This window comes from Dermacentor variabilis, chromosome 1 (assembly GCF_050947875.1).
Source record: "Dermacentor variabilis isolate Ectoservices chromosome 1, ASM5094787v1, whole genome shotgun sequence".
Lineage (NCBI taxonomy): Eukaryota > Metazoa > Arthropoda > Arachnida > Ixodida > Ixodidae > Dermacentor > Dermacentor variabilis.
The window spans coordinates 176,410,798-176,425,141 of NC_134568.1; the positions used below are offsets into that span (position 1 = coordinate 176,410,798).

At 45.5% G+C, this 14,344-nt stretch overlaps 1 protein-coding gene and 1 long non-coding RNA gene across 5 annotated transcripts in view; one reads left to right on the plus strand and one right to left on the minus strand.

Annotated features, from left to right (window-relative positions):
• Positions 1 to 14,344, minus strand: part of LOC142588422 (E3 ubiquitin-protein ligase MARCHF8-like) — a 256,600-nt gene that overhangs the window by 73,237 nt on the left and 169,019 nt on the right. For 2 of the 4 annotated variants that reach the window (XM_075700125.1, XM_075700133.1), the window contains exons 2-3: positions 860 to 919; positions 400 to 580 (exon numbers count right to left, since the gene is read on the minus strand). The exons of 1 other annotated variant lie outside the window; for it this stretch is intronic. In XM_075700125.1, coding sequence (XP_075556240.1) covers positions 400 to 580; positions 860 to 919 — 241 coding nt within the window. Of the gene's footprint in view, positions 1 to 399; positions 581 to 859; positions 920 to 14,344 lie in introns of those variants that run through there. One more of the 4 variants, XM_075700164.1, reaches the window with a different exon arrangement.
• Positions 1 to 14,344, plus strand: part of LOC142588441 (uncharacterized) — an 83,935-nt gene that overhangs the window by 27,684 nt on the left and 41,907 nt on the right. The window lies entirely within an intron of this gene.

A 14,344-nucleotide genomic window follows, 5' to 3' on the forward strand; every position in this document is an offset into this window, starting at 1 on the left:
GACATCTATTGCTAGTCGAAGCAACGTCATCGAGTGGAATCAGTCTCCAAAGGCTGCACGAACACTCTGTCGCCCTGTAAATCGCGCTTTGCTACGGTACGCGCTCTTCCAAGTAGTGCAAAACTTTCTATAAATTGTGCTGCTAGCATGAACACAATGATCGCCTACTTCACGTTGTGAACATCTTCACTCATTCGACTTCCACGCAGCACGCACCCGAGTAATTTAATATGTGCACGCGCCTTTAACTAATTACTGAATCACTCGGCATCTTTGCAACGTGTATTGATAGTAACGCACGAGATTCAGCATAAAAAAAGCACATCGCAAACCTCATTCTGGAAGAAACTACGAAAACGTAGTAATAATAATTGACGGGGTTTAACGTCCCACACTTACAGCTGTGCTCAGTGGAGGGCTCCGGATTAGTTTTGACCACATGGAGTTCTGTAACGTGCATCCAAATATCCGCACATGGCCGTCTTTGTATTCCGCCTCCATAGGAGCACTCGCAACCTGGTACTCAACAGGGCAAAGCCATGGCCACTGTACCACAAAAGCAAATAAATTTCGACGAAATCTGTAATAAAAGACACCAGTTGTATGTATGCGCGGGCGAACACGGCGTCCATTTGTGTCGGGTATCGCATGCGTTGTTTTTTCACGGGTAGATGTCATCACAAGAAATAAGTATAGCTGGCGTCGCTTAAGGGTATAAAGAACTTCAAAATAAAGGCGAAGAAAAATGACGTGCGCCTTCGTGCGCTTCGGTGTTGGCAATACTTTTCTCACGGGCTTATCCATGATCGTTTTGGAACACACGGCTAGAAAAGGCCTTAACAAGTGACTGAGCACGTACCGGATCACAATGGTCTTCCCGAGAGCAGCGTCACAAGGGCCGTCCTTACAGCCCTCGGACCTGAAAGAGGAAGAAAGGAAAACACCTGGAATCAAGGACGAACACACTCCGTGATGGCGCTTAAACAAAGCAATGTTACAACTGCACGCGAGCCTCGAAAGTAACTTGAAGTGTACATTCTATCGCGCAAGAAAGTGAAGGCCAGTCGGCCGCTGCCGGAAATGGCCCTCCGGCCCTTACTTTTTGCGATAGGCTGTACATCCCGGACATGCTACGCGCGTATACTGAGCTGTGAATCTAGTTCCAGGGGCCGTTTTCGCAAAGATCACCACTCGTAAAAGCAAACGTTGACCAAACGCCATCACTAATATGTTCGCTGCTATTATTGGCTGGCGCGTCCGTTCTTGAGAACCGCTGTGGACTACGACGGCTTTGTAAATACAGAAGCCAGAAGATGCATGTTAGCCATTGCGCATGGCCACCGTGGCGCGATATTTATTTATTTGGCCATACTAGAGAGTTTTAGAATAGGGGCACCAAAGAAATAGCGTCGAAGCCACTGCGCATGCGCAAGACGCAAACTCCGTTTGGGTTTTGCGTTTGGAACGCTATTTCACCGATTTAGCGGGAGCCCAACTAGCGGTCCCAAAAGCTTTGCGTCGGCAAACATGGCGGCACCCATCGAAGCGACGGCTCTAACCTAGCACAAAACTGGGTTCGATTCGCGGTAACGCGTGAGGTTCGCAAGCTAGGAGAAGTGACTGCGGTTATCGCTTTCTCTCAACTAGCGTGTGTTATGAAGATTGACTCATTAGACGCCGCTGATTTTGAATTAGATTGTGGATTTTACGGTTCGTAGGCATAACACGGCTAAGCTTGGCTAGTGAAGGCTAGTAAAGTTGGTTTGCTCAAAACTAAGCGCAACTAATTGTTTGCTGCTTACAGAATAACCTCTAAATTGTAATTAAACGCGAATACACGCAAGTCAAAATTATTATTCCTATCATAAAATGGTATATTTTATTTAATTATTTCTAATAGCTTTTCTTTGACGCCGAAGTGGCGCTGTCAGCGCAAGACGCTATCCGCAAACGTAAAACCCTATTCTAAAACTCTTCACTCCTACGTGCCCCAACGCTAACACCCGCAAAGCTCTTTGGGGCCCCAAACTATTGGGTCCCCTATTCTAAAACTCCCTACTGTTAACCCTCCAGTGAGGGTCGTTACAGGGAGGGACGAAGAACATATACATTTCATAAAGACTTCAATGAGCAATCATGAATCAGAATTCAAAATTTGTACACCATTTCTCAAAAACATATCGACACCCAGCTGAAATTGCTGCATGTTCACACTCTCCACAACGTCACTTGGCAGTTTGTTCCATAGTTCAATTACATCAGGAAAAAAGGAATATCGATATACATCCGTACGTGTGTTAATAGGTTGTAGTACCCTGCTGTGGTTTTTTCGTGAACCACGTTTTAGAGGCACTTTCACATAATGTTCTTTATTTTTTTTAATGCCCCTTGCATTATATGGAAAAAAAAGTTTGAGTCGATGTTTTATTCTTCTCATTTCCAGCGTTTCTAATTCACACTGCTGTATCATCTCTGTAACCGAGTCAGTACGGCGATACTTGGAGCATATAAAGCGTGCTGAGATCCGCTGAATCCTTTCCACCTTCTTTTTTAAGCATTTTTGGTGAGGGCTCCACACAGCATTCGCACATTCCAGAACTGGTCGTATAAACGTTTTGTAGGCGACCAATTTAATTTCTTTAGTCGCATCTGGACGCTTTCTCCTAAGGAAGCAGAGCTTTTGGTAAGCCTTCGAACAGATATTCAAAATGTGAATACGCCAGCCTAGATTATGCGTCACTGTCACCCCTAAATATCGGAAACTCTGTACCTCGACCAAGGCATTTTCTCCTATATTATATTCAAATCTGATAAAGTTCTGTTTTTTACTTACGTGAGTGTATGTAGATTTTTTAAAATTAATTACCATGCCCCAACTTTGGCACCACGAGTTTAATGATTGCAGGCAGCTGTTTAGTTTAATCTGATCTTCCGCGCAGGTTACACGCGTGTAAATTACGCAATGAATGTTACTGGGCAAGCGGTGACTGACCCATAGCGAAGCTCCACCATGTCGAGCTTCATTGCGTTGTGGAGGCGGAAATTATTCGTTCTCATCTTCGTACGCTGGCTCACAGCGAGATTGACGGCTGTTGCAGTTAGCTGCGGACGAGGGAGGGAATGAATTGCCTCGACCGTCAGTCACTCGGAAAGCGTCCTCCACCGCGCATGCTACCTGCGCAGCCTGGCCTACCATCCAGGAGACAGGCCTCTATCTCTTCATTTTGTTTATGACATAGGGCATACTGGCGGCAATAATAATAATAATCATCATAAAAGCAGCCTCCAACGGCGCATTTACCGGTTCGATCGACGCATAGATGCCCGTGCGATAATGCTGCGCTCGGCTGTACATCGCATGTTGTACATTCGTGATGTGTAATGCTATCTAACGGGCAGAGTAAACTGAATTTCACCCTCGGATATTCTGGCTCCGCAGAGGTATGCCAACATGTACATTCACAATCGAGTGCAGTTGGAAGGAAGATCACTGCATAATGTACTTAGAACACACGCACATGGCTCGACAGTAATCTTTGGAAAGAACAGGCGTGCTTAGTAAATACTTAAGTGTCTGTGAATGCCGTATGAGCGCTAGCTGTAAACGTTTAGCATCGGTCTTCGTCAACGACATCGGTTCTTCATGCTCTTTTTTGAAGGGGTGATGCGCAAAAACGGGGATCCACTTTGTGACACGGTGTTGCGGCACTGCGGATGTCTTCACCTTTCATCAGGTTACGGCATTGCACAAGACAGTGAAAGTGACAGGGAAGCTATATATTATTTCAGTAGGTGCCTGCTGCCACGTCGGATTATATCCCAAGTGAGGAGGCCGACGGACTTCCCAGAAACGCTCTGAATGAAGGAACTGGGCACGGGATCCCGCTGTCTCAGTTCGCACTATCCCGAGGCGAGTTCCCGCAGCTCTGTGGAGTCTATAGAGGTTCGACGGCGCTACAGCGAAGCAGTCCTTTCTCTACGAAATTCACCCAAGTGCGAAATGAAACATTTGGTAGCAGATATTCAACACACAGACGCACTAATTCGTCGCTTTCGACTGGAAGCGGCATAGAGAGGGAAGGAAAGGCAGGAAGCTTGTTAGTTAGACATTGTCCAGTTCGCTAGCTTACACTTGGCGTGGGAGATGGGGAAGTGAAAGAGAGACATCAGTTCAGATCAACCACACGCACTGGACGAGGCAAAACCTGTTCACAGCCGCGAACTCAAGTCTGTCGCTTTCAGGTACTGTACAAACAGCGTTCTCTAAAGCATAAATTGGAATACATTACCGTTTCTAATTAAACTCCAGAAAACTCTCAGATTTAATCAAGAATTGAAATATTTTTGTTATGCAATACACATGTGTTACAATGTACTGTTTAACTCGTTTTCTTGCATCTACTATTCTAGTTTACTACGTATATTTGTTTGAATTCTTACTTCTTTTTCTTTTCTCTGTTCGTATACCAGGTTTTGCATTATAATACAGTTACCCTCTACACACTGATGTGTATCTATCTTCTAGTTTTTCCGTATTTTAATCTCATTATTATGCATGTTATAATTGCCTTTTTCCCTTATCATTGCTGCTGTCTATGTAATCTTGTATGTTTACTAGGTACAGAAGGACCCAATTCAGTCTGACTATGGGACGTCCTTCCGTATATTTTGACCTGTAAAATATTTTGTGAAATAATAAAACGTTATTTATTTATTTATTTATTTATTTATTTGCTTATTTCTTGATACACCGCTCCAGTTAGCGCGGCTGTGGCCATGAAATTGAGGACGTTTACCCCGTCCTTCTTGAGTCCCCAACATACTCTGTAGAAAGAACATTAGCGAACGAACCAGAAAAATTGTACAAGCGCACCTTTGCATATATTTGGGGAGTATTTTGCGTATAGCAAAGTGCTTCGAGCTACCAGTCGCGCGGCAATTTTGCGTGTATTCGCGAGCTTCTTTCATGCTCCCAAAAACACTTTTATGTAGCTCGTATTGAGCAACAGAAAGCTGTACCAGGGGTTTTTCATGTAGCTCTATAATTTTCTCATTGACACTTCTAATCTAATATGTTATTTAAGAAATTGATTAATTAATTAAGATTAATAACGTAATTAGGCGGAACGCAAGAAATAATATTAGTATATCCAAGCGACGACAAACAAGATTACTTTTGCATATTTGATTACCGGCATTTGATATTTTTATATCTTGGTGCATGATAGTTGGGACACCCTGTGTGTGTGTGTGTGTGTGTGTGTGTGTGTGTGTGTGTGTGTGTGTGTGTGTGTGTGTGTGTGTGTGTGTGTGTGTGTGTGTGTGTGTGCGTGCGTGCGTGTGCGTGCGTGCGTGTGCGTGCGTGCGTGTGCGTGCGTGCGTGTGCGTGCGTGCGTGCGTGTGCGTGTGCGTGCGTGTGCGTGTGCGTGCGTGTGCGTGCGTGCGTGTGCGTGCGTGTGCGTGCGTGCGTGCGTGCGCGCGCGCGTGTGTGTGTGTGTGTGTGTGTGTGTGTGTGTGTGTGTGTGTGTGTGTGTGTGTGTGTGTGTGTGTGTGTGTGTGTGTGTGTGTGTGTGTGTGTGTGTGTGTGTGTGTGTCAGATCTCGGTGTAAGCGGCTCTACTATGTAGTTGACCGGAGAGGTACGTTCCGCGATGCAGTATGGTCCGTCATACTTCGAGAGAAGTATTGTAGAAAGTCCAAGTGATAGTAAAAGGCACGGTCAACCAGACAAGTGTTCAGGGAGCGAAGTTCGAGTTGGGATTGCCACCATCACGAAGGCATTTATGTCGTTGTTCATATTTTAGAGTGAAATTGCGAGCCAACTGACGGCATTTCTCGTCATATATGGCGACAGCCGAAACGGGAACACACCCTGACGCGTCTGGTTCGTAGAGTAAAACTTTATCGATGGTATGGGAAGTATTTTTGCGTAGCAGTATTATGTGCGTACGCATAACAAAAGGGAGAATGATGTCCTGGTTTGTATGGTCAGACGAAACGTACTATCACGCTCAGTATGAGCTACAACGCAAAAGAGCGTGGCAAAGCGGTAAGACGTTGTAGCTCACCCTGAGCGCGACAGCACATCGCGAGAATGCCACCAAGGGTTCGATTGAAACCCTCCGTAAGCCCAAGAGGGTACGCTGTGGTGGTTCGGTGAACAATGCGGCATTGAGCATGCAGGGTTTCAAGCACCTGCGAGAACTAGGGTGGTTGCTTGGGCTAGTTGGTAATTCATGATAAAAATTAACGTACAGCGCGAAGGACAAGGACTGCGAGAGACGACATGCACAGTGCTGTGCATGTCGTCTCTCGCAGTCCTAGTCCTTCGCGCTGTACGTTAATTTTTATCCCCTGCGAGAAAAACACGTGGCCTCTATCGCACATCACTTCCCGAGGTGGGCTGTGACGAAGAATGAAACGGTGGAGCAGAAAAGGATGTAACGTCACTGGTGGTGGCTGCAGGTAGAACGGCGGTTTCAGCATACCGTGTCATGGTCGACTACGACTATGATCCCTCGTTTGCCAGTCGGTGTTAGCGGTTGCGGCCCGTACAGATCAGTTCTCACGTGGTTGAAGGCAGAAGCAGGGCACGGAAGCGGCTTTTATTAAACCGGTGGCCGGATGAGGTCGGCATTTCCGGCGTCTACAGAGCGGGCACGAGCGAACAAATTTTTGAACAAAGCTAAAGATTCTTTACCAGTATAGTAACGATGCTGGAGGCGCTCGTCCGTCTTGAACACGCCTGCGTGTGCGCGTTTCGGGTCGGCGTGAAAAGGAGCGCAGATATCGAAACGCAAAGTCCTAGATATAACCAGGAGCCATGCACTTGCCTCCCTCGGGCTGGGAGCAGGTTTCGCGGCTTCGCAGCTATTCCTTCCACTCATTTCTACGTCACGTTTATCATCCGTCTCTCAAGGCCGACTGATCACATTAATAACAAAAGCCCCTTGATAACGTGGCCGAAGCGCCGCACTGACCACGCACGAAACGCTGAAAGTGATGTAATAGGCATAGAATGTTTCAAAATCCCGGATTTGCTCACGCCGCATCGAAAGAGTGCGCGCGAAGCTATATTTTGCCCCAGAAACTTGCTTAGGACCAAAGCCAAATTAACGTGATCGTCTTATTTTTCATGAAAGTGTATAAGTGCTGCAAAAACAGGTTCGTATAAAAAAATAAAAGCGAAATAAACAGACCGGGAAGCGACCAACGTGTAGAGAAAAGGCAAAACCGGCGCGTTCAAGAAAGTAAATATGCCACTTCTAGATGAGCCGAATTGGCAGTCAGGAAGCCTGCACAAAAAAAAGAAAGAACACACAAGAAAACACGAGTTCAGTGTGCCCTTATTATCTATGAATTCGTAAGCTCCGTTGAACACCAGCTGCTGCCTACAGAGGGCGTGTTTGATTAGGTCTCCTTTTGCAGATACGCAGTACTGAGTCCGCTTTATCACCTCTACAGTCTCTTGCTTGATGACCGACACCGGAAATCTGCGGCAGACATTCGTTATCCTTGCTTTGAACTAATCTGCCGTCCATCTCGATCGTGTATGCACGATCTTTCACATAACCCAAAAGAAAGAAATCGATTAGAGAGAGGTCAGGTGACCTAGCCGGCCAATTTACAGGCCCGTCCCTTCCAATCTACTGCGCATGAAAAGTCGCATCTAGCTAGTTTCGTGCTCGGCTGCCGCTTTGTGCTGGCGCCCCATCTTTCTGATACCACAGAAGTGGAAGATGTGACAGCGTTACTTCGATGTGAAATTCATCCGCCACTCCAAGTATTTCGTCCACGTAACCCTATCCAGTCAGTGTGTGGTCGAACAAGATGGGGCCGATTATAGCACCGGCGTAATTTTCGCACCACACATTGAACGACCACTGGTACTGGTGCCAAGTGCGTTTTACCCAGCGTGGATTGGAGTCACTCTAACAGTGTGCGTTATGTAAATTTACCTGGCCACTTCTGCAAAAATTGGCTTCATCTGTGCACATGATGCTGCTCAGGAAGTCCGGTGACTCAACGGCTTTTGTGAGGGCCCAATTCGAGAAATCTAGACGATTTTACAGCTACCCATCTTCCAAGCATTAGCGCTGGTTAAAGGGGTACGGGTGAAAGGCCGCCATTTATAATCCTCCAAACTGATGACTTGGAAATTGGCCCCGGAGCACCCGCGTGGTCGGCGCCTATGCACGACGTAATCTTTTGTCTAGTGTCGTTTTGTTGTGGTCGTCTGACCGCTGGCTATCCGAGACTGACCGGGCAGTCAACGGCCAACTGCAGAGACGTGCGAGCGGCTTGCTTCGCTTGCGCATGTCCGAGAAGCGGACGCTATCGGTGACAGACTACGCGAGCCGAGCAGCGTCCACGGCACTTACTACGCCTGCGCGATACCCTCACCTTGCCGACGCTCGACGGTGTCGGAAAGGGGGGGGGGGGGGGATACACACTCCGATGTTCTCTTAATAATGGACCACTGTGTACCTTCCATCCAAGTTAGTGCTGTGGAGAGCACTTTCACCAATGATAAAAAGACTACAAAGTGTATCACGCTCTTGTGTTGCGGTGGAGACGCCACTAACCAATTAGAAATGACTCGGAACACATCTGCCCAGTTTATATTCTTTAACTTTCCGCGTAACGCTAGCGTAACAAATATGAAATGTAACTATGTTTACTTGAACTCCAACATAACCCTCTGGCGTTACCGCTATAAAGTTGTCGTTTCACTCTACCATTTGTAATTTATTAGACTAATGAACTAGCGGTATTTTTTGTTTTCTGTTCTTTTATACTTTAGACACTGTTATAAGATTGCTGTTCTTGCTGCTGCTGTGAAATTTCAAGTTCAGTGAATTGTAAAACTCCCCTCTCTAATATTAGTTTTAGCTTGAGGGCACTAGTAAATAATAAATAAATAAATAAATAAACTGAGCGTTGTGGCAGCGTCACCTTTTGTTCAATTGATTGTTGTGAAAACTTATTTAATCTATAAGCGAGAATTTCAGGAGCCGAGGTGCTTTTTACTACAATCTATCACCAGCAACATACTTAGATAAGAGCACAGTAAAGCTCTTTTTTTGTTTTACCGGAATATATATATACAGCCCTCGTTACCTTTAATAATGCCGGCCGTTCCATGTTTTGCGTTTGCTTCAGTAGCGAAACTGTTAAAAATCTGTTGCATCTACAGCAACAAAAACGAGAACGCTTACGATCAGTGCATGGCCATTGAAGAGACAGAGCAAAACACGGGGCAAGACGGGAAAGGTATCATGAGCAATAGAAAGAGAGAGAAAAAAATATCGCATTTATTTCGATGATCTGAGAGAGAGAGAGAGAGAGAGAGAGAGAGAGAGAGAGAGAGAGAGAGAGAGAGAGAGAGAGAGAGAGAGCATTTATTTTGATTGTCTGAACTCCTGAAAGTACGGAGCGCATCCTATTGTAGGCGGTCCAATGTCACGAACGCCAGCAAATTTGCACAATTTGACATTCTAATTACATGATTTTGTTTTCACTTTTCTCAGGGATAAGCAACAAGATACTCGGGTGATTAGCGCTTATTTCGATTCACTTCAGCTTCCACTACACCTTGTGTTCGCGTACTGTACGATTGCTCTGCTATTATAGGTAAGCAGAAGCACGCAGCGACGACGCCATGCACAAAGCATTGATCTCTCCCGCCCGAACGCGAATCCGCCAATAAGAACACGCACTACGCAGGGTGCATGGGCGCAGCTTTGCGAACGAGGCGGCCGCGAGATCCCTCCGAGCGCTCTCTCCTCTCGACCGCTAAGCCGAGAAGGGAGAGCGCGCCGTCGATGTCAAGGCGCGTGGCGACGGACATGTCGTCGGAACCATCGGTCTTCGGTGTGTTCGGCGCCAGGGCTCGGTCGGCTTGCCAGCTGTGATAGAATGGCGCCGAAGCGTGCCGAAGTCGATGACCCAGAAGCCGACGTCACAGCGTTGCCGCCAGTAGCTAGTAAACAAGCGATTTTCCTTCCAGTTCTCTCCCTTCTCCTTTGGTCGCCGGCCGCGTCGCAACGCGACGACGGCGCGCGACCCGCATCGAGCGAGCCGAACGCGTCGCCGAGCAATGCTCGCCGGAGGAGAAAACAAGCCTTGGGAACGCTCGACCGCGCCACTCGAGCCCGTTCGCTTAAAGTTTACTACTCTCCCTGTGTATAGGCGCCTGACTGCTGCGGCTGAGAGTTACGATTCTGTTCGTACGTGCTCTCCGGTGCAAGCAGGGGCATGTCGAGGTTGCTGCTGACGTGGGAACGGCGGATGAGTTTCTCACGATTAACGAATATGACGACGACAGTCTTGCTTACCTAAACAAACTTTCTTTTTTTTTTATCCTGCTCGTGAATAACTAAGTGCATAATTCGATAGGTGTATACGTGTGACAACACTCCCTGTTCATGAGACAGCCTGCGGCGTATTCGTCTGCCGTTTCATTTTTATGATGGCAATAATAAAATAATAATAATATCAGCCCTCGTACAGCTTCTGCCACATCCAGAGAATAGAAGATCAATATGCTTGCTTGGTTTAGTTTTATTTTTCGGGAGAAGAGGAAGAAAGAAAGGGGGGGGGGGAGGGTTAATAAATTATGGAAAGCCCGTTGCTTAACATATTGTTAGGTTTGCGGGGTCTACAGTGTCAAAGCAAATACAATAATAGTCCCACCTCGCCCCTTCTTCCCTTCTCTCTTCTTTCTTTCTCTCGAGCACAAATCCGCCGTTCTTGTGCCACCTTTGCCGGTACGGTAATTTGGCAGCTCAACGAAGCATGCGTTTCTTTTCTCCGAAAACTTGGGATATAATTTCTGGGAGGTCATGCTTGCGTCAGGATTTCTACCAAGCGGACTTGACTTTAGCACTAATCAGTTTCAGTCCCGCAATAGAAACACGTGCCTTAAATGAATAAATATGTGTTTATTAATGAACATTAGATAAGCAGCTAATAATTCAGTGTCGTTTAGTAATTTTCCAATGTCCATTGGTACGAACAATGTGCTGCCGAAAAAAAAAAGAACGCATCGTTATATTCAGTGAACTGTTTTCCAGAAAACTGGATCACCTTCGTTAAAACAGGTGATATATTTCACTATTATCCATTAACGAAAGCGTTCAAAGTTATCACGCTAGTTTCTTACCCAGAAATCTCAAGCCGCTGCAGCAAGCTATTCATCACGAACCGCCTAGCCCGACTGTAAATTCTTGTGAATCTCATTTATCAATCAGCGCCGTTCTTCATTGACACGTGCGAAGCCATGCCTCCGCTATTGACGGGATTGGTCACTCGATGCAACGGGTGATAATAAAAGAAGGATTGAAAACGAAATAGATCGTTATACAATATAGCGACCCGGGAACTATAGCTGACGTCATAGGCTTTCGATTCGCCCCCTCTCCATGCGGCTCTAGCGAGGTAATTGCCAACGATGCCGCAATGACCCGATTTCCGCTCGGTCCACCCACGACACTGCTCGGGCAGTTGGGATATACCTCTGTTTAGAACAGACGCTGCAAAAGAACAGAGATCACAGGCTCGTAACGCCGCTCTAGCTGTATAGAACAACCATCGCCTCTCGAACTATCGCCTACAATTTTTTCGACCCTTCTTCAAGCTCCAGCTAACAGAAGGCCTCTCATGCTGCGATGCAACATTATTTTGTCACTTGTGGCCGCGTGCGGAATTCACAAAGAACTATCGGTTCCTCTTTTGGAAGAGTGACACGCCTTCTTGCGACAGATGCAGGTGTGAGGAGTCCATCGGACATCTGCTCTGCATCTGTCCCCACTATGACGACCAGCACATTCTACTCCGCACTACCGTTAGACCACCTGGGTTCAAGATGCATTCACGGTGACGAAAGTACTTGAACCATGGCCGCAAATAGCTCACAAGCCCAGAAAGCAATATGTGCATTACTTCATGCAGTTTCTGAAGTCGACAGACCAAAATGAGTGATTATAGTTTAGACGTGCACCTCCGGAGTAAATGACACGTTCGTTATTTTATCTCCTTCCTTTCTTTCTTCTCATCCCCAAACTCCATTATCCCTGCATAGGTTAGCAAACCTAACGTGCGCCCGACTGATTTTGCTGCCTTTCCTTCAATTTTCGCTCTCTTTCTTTCTCTCTCTGTATGAATTAGTAGCAATTCGTGAGTTTCATTGAAATAAACCTTTATACGCTTCACCGAACAACGATGTGGTCAGAGAAACCACAGACTCCAAAGGCAAGAGATGGCAGTTCAACAACCTCAAGAAAGAGACAGAGAGAAAAAAAAAAACCAGAAAAAGGAAACAGGGCTTATGCTACAGCCAAGGAAAATCAGCGCACCGTCCTGATTTGCGTCTGTATATTTAACACTCGCAAATATGTAACTGATCACTCGTATACAACCAAACAATGGGATTTGTGCTCGATCGCGCTCTTCTGCTTAGCTTCATATCAAATTCTTCCAGCAACGCTATGAAATGCGAAATGAAGCAGTAGGGTGAGGTGCTTATTTATTTATTTATTTATTTATTTATTTATTTATTTATGCACGAAAGCGCGCACCATTGAAGTACTAGGCTGCACAATGTAGTTAAAATGGATATTGCGAAGCAGTTAAATCTCTTTCAGCAGGGGATGTGAAGGACCATGAAATACTAGGGAAGAATAAGTAGATAAACAAATAAATAAGAAAGTAACTAAATAATTAATGTTACCTAAAGTGTACGCCTAGCCTCGCACTCGCTGACTGCAACAAGTATACGGACTTACGAGACCATACTGATGGATAAACAGGGTCGAAGTTATTGCTGTAAAAGTAACTATCTAACAAGATTGTATATAACTGTTTGAACAGATCCACGGCCGGTCGTGGTAAATTAGTGCCCTCTTTTTAAGGGGACCCCGGAGAGCACGATACGCCATTTATGTGTTACTAATTAAACGTAAGACGAACACTTGTGGAACGGGAGAACTAACCGCAATATTATAGGTTTAGTTATTATAAAGTTACATTTGTACACTTGTATTAGCCGTTTGACGAAGAGCAAGAGGACATTAGCTAAATAATAATAATAATAATAATATTAATAATAATAATAATAATAATAATAATAATAATAATAATAATAATAATAATAATAATAATAATAATAATAATAATGATGATGATTATTAATAATCGGTCTTTTTTATGTCCACTGCAGGACGAAGGCCTCTCCCTGCGATCTCCAATTACCCCTGTCCTGCGCCAACCGATTCCAACTAACGCCCGCGAATTTCCTAATTTCATCGCTCCACCTAGTCTTCTGTCGTCCTCGATTGCGTTTCCCTTCTCTTGGTACCCATTCTGTTATCAAACCTGCGCATTACATGACCTGTCCAGCTCCATTTTTTCCTCTTGATGTCAATTAGAATATCGTCTATACCCGTTTGCTCTCTGATCCAAACCGCTCTCTTTCTGTCTCTTAACGTTAGGCCTAGCAGTCTTCGTTCCATAGCTCTTTGCGCGGTTTTTAACTTGTTCTCAAGCTTCTTTGTCAGTCTCCAAGTATCTGCCCCATATGTCAGCACTGGTAAAATGCACTGATTGTATACCCTCCTTTTCAATGATAATGGTAAGCTTCCAGTCAGGAGCTGGTAATGTCTGCAGTATGCGATCCAACCCATTTTTATTCTTCTGTGTATTTCCTTCTAATGATCAGGGTTCCCTGTGATTAATTGACCTAGGTAAACGTGCTCCTTCACAGACTCTAGAGGCCGACTGGCTATCCTGAACTCTTGTTCATTTGTCCGGCTATTTATCATTATATTTGCCTTCTGCATATTAATCTTCAATCCCACTCTTACACCCTCTCTGTTAAGGTCCTCAATAATTTGTTACTCGTCTTGCATTGTTGCTGAATAGAACAATGTCATCGGCAAACCGAAGGTTGCTGAGATATTCGCCGTCGATCTTTATTTACTCCTAAGCCTTCCCAGTTCAAGAGCTTGAATACTTCTTCCAAGCACGCAGTGAATAGCATTGAAGAGATTGTGTCTTCCTGTCTGACCCCTTTCTCATTAGTTAAATAAAAACAAATAAAAATTACATCAGTCTAAGTGGGCAAAGCGCACAGCAGTTTTGAGTTTCTTACATGGCATTTAATGGCATCTTGGCTGCGAGTTCGCACAATGCGATGGTGTGCTCGACAAGACTGCGTGAGGTTTTAAGAAAAGCCTGGAGAAGTGTCACCGCTAGAGAGTCAACTGAGTGGACGAGCCCGTTCGTTTATTTAGGCGCATATTCCATTCCGAAATCGCAGAACAAGTACACGTGCCTGAAAGGCGATC